Source organism: Corvus brachyrhynchos, unplaced genomic scaffold, assembly GCF_000691975.1.
Source record: "Corvus brachyrhynchos isolate BGI_N302 unplaced genomic scaffold, ASM69197v1 scaffold115, whole genome shotgun sequence".
Classification (NCBI taxonomy): Eukaryota; Metazoa; Chordata; class Aves; order Passeriformes; family Corvidae; genus Corvus; species Corvus brachyrhynchos.
The window spans coordinates 6,966,460-6,976,723 of NW_008239553.1; the positions used below are offsets into that span (position 1 = coordinate 6,966,460).

A 10,264-nucleotide genomic window follows, 5' to 3' on the forward strand; every position below is an offset into this window, starting at 1 on the left:
CAGGAAAGGATAAGCAGAAGGGAAAGATTTGGGGGCTCAGAATATGAGGGGTTTAACAGTAAATTATTGTAAAACAGCTTCTGGCATGATTACATTTTCTCACCTGGTTGACATGAAAGCAAGGTTGATTCTGTAGGCACAAGACAAAGTGATGGTGCCCACTGGGGTACCCACTGTCCCAACACGGACTGTCTGGAAACCTGTAAAGTTAAGGAATAATTATCAGTTTCACTGATTATTTATGTGCCATACTTTTTTATTCTGAGGTTACATTATCTTATTTCTATAGTGTTTCCATTATCTCTTGCAATCTGAACTCCAAAAATGCACATAGAAGGCATAACAAAGCAGCAGCACTGGGTCGCCTTGCTGGTAGGCTTCACCTGCAAGCCTTCTGATGTTGCCTCCTGGCTTCTTGGTCTAAAATATTGTTCTGAAGTGCTTCTTGTTCCTCAGTAGATCATGATTTCCTGGAAATCATAATCTGCAGTCCTGCCCCTTATCAACATCATTCCATATTCTTATTTCAGTTCTGGATCACTAGAGTCAAAATGGCAATCACCCTAGACTTTGTCCAAGTACCACCATTATACTTGTCACCTTGTGACACAAGGCTTCACTGGCAGATCCAGATAAGAAGCCTCAAACTACTTTTCCTTATGGTACTTGGGAATAGTAACAAAACGCTAGTCAGAATGAAACACAGTTCTGCTCTAGTTTGTGTGTTGTCTAACATACCTTCTCCCAAGCCACTCAGTTGCACTTCACCAAAATATATCCTGAAGGAAAAGGAAAAAGAAAAGCTATTAGGTCCAGTTGGGACATAATGCTATATATATATCCTTATCCCTTATTTAATTTTATGAGCTGGAAGGTTGGAACTACTTTTCCTCTTCAGGAAAACAAGCCCAAAAGAAATGGCTGGAATGCCCATCTCAAAAATCCTTAGAGCTACTGCAGAGAAAGACACATCATGTAAAAAGAAGGAAGAAGAGAAAATGGTAGTCCAATCAAATGTTTTTTAAGCCTCTGTGGTTAAGTCTATAGTTCAGAGCAAAAATGTTTAGTGATATAAACTTCACAGACAGGTCTGAGTCTAAAAACTGATGCTCATCACACCACATAAAAGATTAACTGTGCTGTAAAGAGACCTGCTCTTAAGTACATGCCAAGTCAGCAGTTGAAGCAAAAATGAGAAAATGGCTGAAATTTCTTTTTGAGTTCTCAGCTGTGCAAATGACAACAAACCTGAGATTTACAATCATATAAATTAGCTATGCAAACATGTTGAAGACTCTTCTCACAGCCAAAAACAGGGTCTGGAAGATAACTATGAACCACAAGCCAGTCAGACTCACAGGCTAAACAGAGTTGAACACAGTATTTGGATGAGTAAACTGCAAGAACTACAGGAAGTGGAGTTGAGGATGCATGGAGTAACAGGAGAGAGTCTGAATCACTGCTGCAGAAGTACACATTACAGTCATGTGCAATGTAGAGAGGCATTTATCAAATACAGGCCAGACACCAAACAACTGGATGCTAGTAAGCAATTTAACCAGGGATTGCATGTTGAATTTTTTTTTACTCTTCCTAACATGGTAGGCAAACACTTCACAGCCTGTGCTTAGCTTTTCTTTCAGTGGCTCAAGTGAAGGCTATAATGTGATACATAGACCAAAGTTTTCTTCTGTCACTGATCAGCAGTAGTGCTATCCAAATAATTTGATTTTATTATTACTCATCCCTTTTAAACTACATTTGCAGCTACACTGTGCAAGTCTAGAGTCTCTGCTATTTGCATTTCAAATGGGAAACTTCTGCTTTACCTGTACAATATTACATATTCATGGCCTTGTTTCCTTGAGAGTCTGTAGGCTGGAGTTACTCTGGTTATAGCAAGCAAAGACTTCAGCAGTAGAGACAGCCTGTTGTATACAGTGTATGAAACTTTGATTTCTTTGTCACACCTAGAGAACACAAAGGAAAAAAATTAGTCTTTTGTTCAGTTGCCTGGGTTTGGGTTGTTTGTTTTAGTTTGGAGTTGCTTTTGTTTATTTCATTCTGAATAAAAACTAATTTGGATCAGCTGTTTAATTTTATTGCCAGAATGATAAATAAAGCCCCAGCGTGGCTACCTGTACTGACTAACCAGCTAAGAGTCCTGCTTCAACCTAGTCACCTGCTGTAGAAGAAGTTGCTGAAAAATGCCATGCAGCCCTCTACTAAACAGAGACATCTTTTCAATACTAAAACCAGTTGTCATTACTGAGAATATGAGTTCTTGTATCTGAGGAAACATCCGAGTTCTAATGGAAGAATGAAGAAGGAATTAAATTACTAGTTTACTTTCTTGACACTGGTGTTAAACAGCTTGACTGCTGCTCTAGACAAAGAGGGGAGTTCCCTCTGAAGTGCCCCTGGCCACACAGCCAGTGTGTGCTCATTGATCACCATGGATTAACCACATGTACCCATTTCATCAGCTAAAAACCACAAACACAAAGAATGTGCGAAGAATGCACTTACTTTTCATTCATTTCTAGACACCAAATTTCCAGCTCCATGGAGTCCCCCTGGATCAGAGAAAACATGACAAACAAAGGCTGGTTTCAGAACACAGACTTTTTCAAATCTCATTAGTGATCAGGAATGGCCACACCTCTCAGTGATTTGTCTCCTGGCTCTCACTTTCTTGTGATGCAATGATAGAAAAAGGTGCACTGGAAGTCTCTCTGCATAGTTATATCACCTGAGGGAATACCTTCCTCAGAACGCCTAAGTTCTTCCATGGTCTAAGAAACTAAATTTTGTTGCTGTGTCATTTGTGTGTTTGGCCTCAGATGTTTGCAGTGAATTGCTTCTGTTAAACAATATATTGCTTTTCATTAGCATATCACCTAACTTAATAAAATTTAGATATTCTCACATTGTCCTGGACTAAAGGGCAGGAGCTCTGGTAGTTGACTTAAGATTCAAGTAAAAACCCACAAATAAAAGAAAAGGGCATCTGTTTTGACTCAGTTCTCACCTCTGAGGTTTTGAGAGAAATCTCCACGCACATAGACCGTCCAACAGCGGGCAGCTGTCCTGCCAGGGCTTTCTTTGCTTCATGAGTAACCTCTGGTATATCTTTGATTGCCAAATTGAACTGCAGATTAAAGAGATGGTTCCATTTTTTAAAATTTCTTTGAAACACTGCCTGATGGTACACTTCAGACAGGCTCACAGACCCATATATAACATACTAGGTCAGTGTCCACTGAAATAGTTACGAAACAAAAAATTCCCAGCTGGGTTCAGGCTTTTCATATTTACAAAGATTCCCTTGGCTGCTAATTCAAATGTTTTTCTTGATCCTGCTATAAAAAATATGCTCCTTTTCCCTCACTTCAGTCCTATCTTCACCCACAGAGTATCTTGAGTCTTTTCAATTTTAATAAAGCCCATTACTAAAAAGTCCTGAATTGCAGAGTAGCAAACTTCTGACAGAAAAGAACTCATCACCCCACCCCCAAGCAGATCTTAGAAATGTGCCTTAGCTGGCAGGAGTTGCTGAGAGGCATCATTTCTCTTTCCCCTCATCAGCCTGTAAGAGTCCTGCATGATTTGCTGCATGTGAACAACAACCACCAACCCCCTCCCCACATCACCAATGAACATAACTAAATATAGTCGCTATTCTATGAATAATTATTATTGTCTGCACAAGACTGTAACAATCACATGGTGTTCTCAGCACACACACAAAGTTATGGAGTTGCTTTAAAAAATATGACTTTACCCAGTCAGAACCTGTTGGGGAGGATGATGAGCGGGTACAGATTTTCTCTCCAAGTCGGGCCTGGACAATTACTTGTACTGTCTGGAATAGAAAGAAAAGGATACACAATAATGTTTTGGGCTCAGCACAGCCCTCAGTTCAGAGCCTGAGCTACACAAGTTCCAAGTGAAAAAAATGAAAGGGCTGACCAGAATGTAGAGAAGTAGAGTTTGCTACACTGATTTTCAGGTCTAATAAATTTAAATTACTACATTTAACAGGCAAATGTATTTCAGAGAGAAAATAATTTTAGGCTGACCTTTCTGTGTAACAACACTGAGTGACTAAGTCAATTTTGCAATCAGGATTTGCAGTTTTCAGTAAAAATTTCAGAAAAATTGACAAAAATATCCCAATCCTGGACAACTAAACTAAAGTCAAGTGAATCTGTACATTTATACCAAAGCCATTGTCAGAGTATCTACTTGCACCTATGTACCAAGTAAGGACAAATTTTATAATTACCTATCAACATAATTCAAAAGAACATTCTGGTATTCTTGCTTTTGGATGCAAGATAAAAATTTAGATAGGCTGAAAGAGTGGAGTCCAGCAGAATAAACTACCCAACAGCTGGATGGCTAGACATGCTGCTAGAAACCCAAAGCTGACAGAGGTGTGAAGTGCCTACAACTGATTCTAAAGCAGGATGCTTCTGGAGGATGGAAGAGGATTTGAGGGTAGAAAAAGGGGGAAAAGATGTTTTTCTAGTTGCTCTCAGGAATCTCCTAAATTTGACATCAAATTCAAATCAAAACATCATTTGCTGTTCTTCAGCAAAACAAACAAACAAAACAAACAAACAAACAAAAAACCAAACCCAAACCCCAATCTTGTTACTCTAGCCACACCAAGAGTAACAAACAAAAACATTGTTTGTTTTTTGGGGTATTTTAAACAAGGAAGAAGAGGCATTTGTCTGAAGGAGAAAAATTACCTTTAAAGCAAAAAATTTGATGAACTTGTCCAGGTCCTTCCTGTCCTGGGAACTGAGATCAGTGTCCATTGCATATGGCAATCTGAAATATAGCACAGGTCTGGGAATGAAGTCTTCCTTCAGCTTTCTGAAGATTTTTTTAGATTTCAAAATATTTTTGCCATTAGAGGCCACTTCAAAAGAAATGATAAGCACCAAAGCCCTCTACCTGTCAAAATCCTAACATGTTAAAACCTTTGGGAGGTGAGTGTGAGGTATGAAGGCGCATTGATAGTTTATCTGGTCAGAGCAAAGATAAAAAAAATTAAAACAACAAAGAGGGCTCACAATTAAAACTCAGTACAAGTTCTACAATTTTGCTAGCTTAATTTAAAAAAGCAAAACAAACAACAACAAAGAAAACCAACCCAGAACACCCCAACACCACACCGACTGCATTCTATGCCAAGCTAACCATCAGACATGGAGGTCTCTGCTACAAAAATAATGTATCTTCAGCTAGCAGCACTGGTCAAAACCAAACCAAATTGTTTTCTTGAGCCTGAAATTCTTAGAAAGTATTTCAGCGGTATTTCAGCAGAAATCTGTACAATAAACCCTTACAGGAATAGGCTACATTGCTTCTTTACTTTCAACAAATAGTACTTGCAATAAAACTGTACAGCTACAAATTTACCTACAACCAACTGAAAAGACACATTTTTATCAAGAAAGAGACCAAAATCCTCTGTTCACTTCTCTTGAAAGCTCTGATAATAAATATGTAGCTTTGACATTGACACTGCCTTGTTTTTCAAAATACAATTGTTTCTAGGAACACAATGAACTTGCACAGCGTCTGAAGCAGGGCAGGGCAAGGCACTAATCCTATTTCTGCCACCATGTCACATGGCCTGGGATAAATCACAATTCTTCTGTCTCTCAGCTTCTTCACCTGTAAGTTAATAATCATACAGAGACCATTGGGGAGGAACACCTTAATTAGCAGCATTCATTGTAATTTTTGCTCGTAAGCCTTCAAAGCATTAATTCACTCTTAACTCCTGTTGCAGTTTTGAGACAGCTAATCAGCCTGAAGCAGCTCATCAAACATCCCATATTTATGGAACATGCTGCTCCTCACAGGAACGTCAGCAAGCTGAGGTCAGGGAGCACGAGCAGCTGCTGTGCACAGTGTTATTCAGTGTTCAATCGTTAAGCAAAGACTGAACTTACAGCAAGGTCTGCTAGTTATACAAATTAAAGCTTGGAGGGCAAAAGGGCCGATAGCTCTGCTCACATGGAAAATACAGAATCTTTAATGACCACGCACATGCACAGTAGCTCTAGTTAAAATACTGCACTTGATGACAGTAAAGGCCTAATGCTTTAGGAGCATCAATCAAAAAGGGCTGCGAGATAAGAGTGCTGCAATTTACAGAGCATTTTATAGAGAACAGTTATGCTTTCTAAATGACTCTATAAAAAGAAAGCTGGACATATAACATGGTTGAAAATTCCTAGGCTACATTCATACTGCATCTCCTTGAGCTGTACTGCTCTCATTCAAATTGTAATTTAAATTGAGAGCTAACAGCACAAGTGATTCAACATCAGATGCATTATCAAATTATCCTTTGGATATTTTAACCTCCTTATTAAAACTGTTATGCCTTCTTTCCCTGCATTTACCTCCACTAGACTGAGATTACAGACCTTTTCCACTGTGGGGGGTGCAAAAGGAAGTCAGCATTTAAAGTGCTAGATGGTTAATTGATGCAGCACTCAAAAAAAAATAACCCTATGGTACAGATATGTACCACTACAAAAAACCCACAACCCCTCCAAACAAACAAAACTCTAGGCAAGAACAACTTGTTTTTATTCTTTTGACTTAATTAAGTGAAGCACTGTAAGGGTTGAGGAGATCTGAGATCTTTGACAAACCTGGCTGATATAGGCAATAAAATACTGCATTAAAAAATACATCTTTCTCAGTGAAGAGAATGCTGACATTTAAATGTTTAAATACTAAAAAAATCATATTGGTTTTTAATGTGAAAAGTGGTATGTGACCCCTGCAGAAAGATGCAAGGAAATACATATGCTGATATTGTGGGAGAGCTGTCAAATGAAGCACCCACATTTGCCTTTTGAGGCTGGAAAAAAATTCTGATATCAACTATTTCAAGACACTTGGGAACTAATGGAAGGTGTTAGGCTCACTGGTCTGTTAAGAGAGGAAGTAAAGATGATCATCAGCATGGTTTTATGTGCAGTACAAGAATTAGTTCTAATGACCAGATACCCAAATATCTCTAGAGGAGAGAAACAGCTACCAGAAGGTTACAAAAACGAGAGCCTCATGGTTCTGCCCTGTTGCAGCAGAACTGGGATTCTTCCTGCAAGATCTCAAACTACCTGTAACATTCATGAAACATTTGGAGATTCATGCTGTTACCTCTCAAGCTCCAAATGCCAGCAACAGTTGACCCACCAGAGCCCAAAGTAGAGCAGAAAGTATCAGGCAAGGTTTCCTGGAAAGGAGTAAGTAATTTCATGGGGAAACTGAGACTTTGGAACTCAGCTCCTGAAATGTCTGAGGGCTCTCATCTGACAACGATCATCTCCTCATTTTTGTAGGAGGGCCTCTGGTGATTGCCTGAGACCTTCTAAAGCTTAGAACAGTGTTCACCTTTAGAATCAGTCTTGATAAGAATAAAGATGGAGCTAGAATTACAGCAAACTTTTTATTTACAAAAATTCCTCAGTACTCACAGGTTAGCTGTCACAGCTGACCTGAACAGGAAGAAAATTGTTTAAACTTAGTTCCCCCTAACTCACTCAACTTCTCATGTCTTGTAGGTTGTGATGCCAGCACGGCTCCTTGTTAAGTGCTACTGCACAGGCCTACGCTTAACTCAAGGAAAACACTGGCTCATTTTACACTGAATAACAACTAGAAGGAAATAATCTTTGGTCTAGGTTAGAAAAATACAGATGACTGATTTCCCCATAACCAGGTAATCCCTTAAGTAAACCAATATATTCACCAGCATGTGATGCAACAAGCATCTTGTCCATGGGGCTTTTTGCTTTGTCTCCCTCTTCCTGCAACACCCATTTTTATACTATTGCTTTTATTTATATGCCTTTGTCTTCACTTTACTGTGAATAGAAACATCAGAAACAGGATGTTCAAAAGAGAACTGCTACGTGTGGCTCTCTTGACTAAATCCTTATTCCTTCTCACAAGGTTGAGGCAGATTTTATCCAACAGTTTAACATCTAAGCATTGTGCCTTATACGCTCTACTGCTATTTATACCCTCCTTCTGCGAGGAGAAGGACACATCAGCATAAGGTGATGGCGCTGTTTGCATGATGCAAGGAGCTGCAAGAGCCCTCCCCTTCATGCCTCAGCAGAGGCCAGAGGAACCACAGCGACCAGCACGCCGTGCTCCAAGCCATGCTCCCAGCCGAGAGCAGCCCTGCTGCTGGCACACACCTGTAACCTGGCACACAACAGGTGCACGGAACACCTGGGATCACCAGCTTTACAGTACCTGTTCCGTCCATGGGAACTGAGCAAGTACATCTGACACCTACATAAACAGGAAAGGAGCAGAAGCACCCGACACATACCAGGCATTATTACTGCTGCTGGGGAAAGCATATACAGGCTGCTTCCATCATCTCCTACATTCTCTCTGAGCCATGGCTACTACAACTTAAAGTCATCTTTCTTTCCTTTCAACCAGACATTCATCAATGCAAAATAATTACTCATGGTTCTTATCCCAGAGTGAAATTGAAAAGACAAGAGGGAAAAAACCAGAGCGGGTATAGCTGTAAGGAGAGGGCTGTGGACATCACTCATCCCAGATGTTTGTTCCCAGTTACCTGATTGTGCCCCCCAGACTGTGCTCCTTGCCCATACCACTCTTCCAGAGCTTGTTCATACAGGACCCAAATCCAGTCCCCAAGGATGTCCTATGAGAAGCTCAAAAAAGCCTCACTGAACCATGCAGTAAACAAGAAGCACATGGAAGTTTTTGAAGCTTTTAAGAGTGCCTAGAACACATCCCCCCTTGAATGACCAAGAAGCTTCACTGCAAGCGGGTATTTTGAGCACACTAATAAGCGACTATAAAAAGATCTTCATAAATATGGAACACTGTTTCAAGACTGGGCCTACAAGTCAAACGCCAGTATCCTACAATTACTTAAAATTAATCTCCATTCTGCCTTCTTAGTAGATTAGTCAGAAACCTGGGGAGAAGTAGCAAACAGTTCTAAGGTGCGACACTCTCATTCTTTGAGGTTTATGGATTTTTTTTTAAAGAGAAGATTAAATTCTAGCAGAAAAACTGTTTTACATAATATAAACATTTTTATGTAATCAAAGGTTCTGTAGTTCACTATAATGCTCAGGTCTTGATTGATAGAGAGGTAATTTTTCATCTGGATCAGGAAACAGATTCACTTTACAACCAATAAATGACTCTGCAACTTAGTAAATACCTTACTAAAGCCAGCACTGCCTGCTCCACTGACTTAGAAACGAAATTAAGTAATTCCTGTTGACCAGCAGTTACATTCTGTCCTTCTCTAAGGTCTAAAACTGGTATCAGTTCAAAGGTCCATCCTCTCTGTTTGTCAAGCCAAAGTATACAGACTAAACCAGAATCTGCTTCTACACACCCTGTACTATAACCACCAACATAATCACCACCTCTCAACTATTGTATGAACACATGTTCAGAAATCTTAAGATTATACAATACCATTCAAGCAAAATAAAATGATCCTGTATGATCCTTCTGGACATCTACATACAGCCTGGCTCACCTGAAAGACTTATTTCTTGCCACGAGAGGGAGGGGTCCTCCAGGTCAGGCCACTCCTGCAATAATTTGGAGATGCTCTAAACTTTATTTGGACAGCCAACTAATTTTCAGCTAAGGCAGTAATGTGCCATGTTTTTCCCCCTTGGTATGTGCCTAGTCACACAGCTTTTGGGATTTGTAAGTAGGCAGTTTGTAGGCTTAGTCCAAAGAGTCTACCTGTTCACTGATATGGAAGGTGTCTCTGCTCCCACCGAATCCACGGGAATGACTCTCTCTGACTGTGCCCTAAGAGCCCCAGCTCCAACAGGAAAGAAAGATACGACCACCTGTAAACCTCTATTTCCCAGTATACCGCAAACTCGCATGTTACAGGAAAACTACACAATGGCGCGTGGGGTCTCACGTTCTACTATTTCCAACAGGCTCTGAAGCATTTTGATTTTAAAAGGCCACTTGCTGAGATTACAGCGGGCCACATCTTTCCCAGGCTTTACTGACAGCCACCAGTCGTTACGAAAACGAATCGCAGCCAACGCGCGGCTGTCGGGAAGCGACCCCCGCGAGCAGCGAAGCAAAGTAAAACAGAGACACGAAGCCGCAGCCAAAGGCTTAAGGCCCACGACGCGGCCCCCTCCCCTCGAAGGGCTCCCGCAGGCTCCCCCGGCCCCCACCCCCC

At 40.5% G+C, this 10,264-nt stretch overlaps 1 protein-coding gene across 10 annotated transcripts in view; it reads right to left on the bottom strand.

The window, feature by feature from the left end:
- Positions 1-10,264, bottom strand: part of ATG13 (autophagy related 13) — a 24,957-nt gene that overhangs the window by 13,802 nt on the left and 891 nt on the right. For 9 of the 10 annotated variants that reach the window (XM_008639441.2, XM_008639440.2, XM_008639438.2 and 6 more), the window contains 7 exons: positions 4,761-4,842; positions 3,785-3,865; positions 3,032-3,151; positions 2,530-2,576; positions 1,830-1,970; positions 739-779; positions 104-200 (listed from right to left, as the gene is read on the bottom strand). In XM_008639441.2, the coding sequence (XP_008637663.1) occupies positions 104-200; positions 739-779; positions 1,830-1,970; positions 2,530-2,576; positions 3,032-3,151; positions 3,785-3,865; positions 4,761-4,829 (596 nt within the window). In that variant the 5' untranslated portion in view covers positions 4,830-4,842. Of the gene's footprint in view, positions 1-103; positions 201-738; positions 780-1,829; positions 1,971-2,529; positions 2,577-3,031; positions 3,152-3,784; positions 3,866-4,760; positions 4,843-9,589; positions 9,688-10,264 lie in introns of those variants that run through there. The other variant, XM_017741674.1, reaches the window with a different exon arrangement.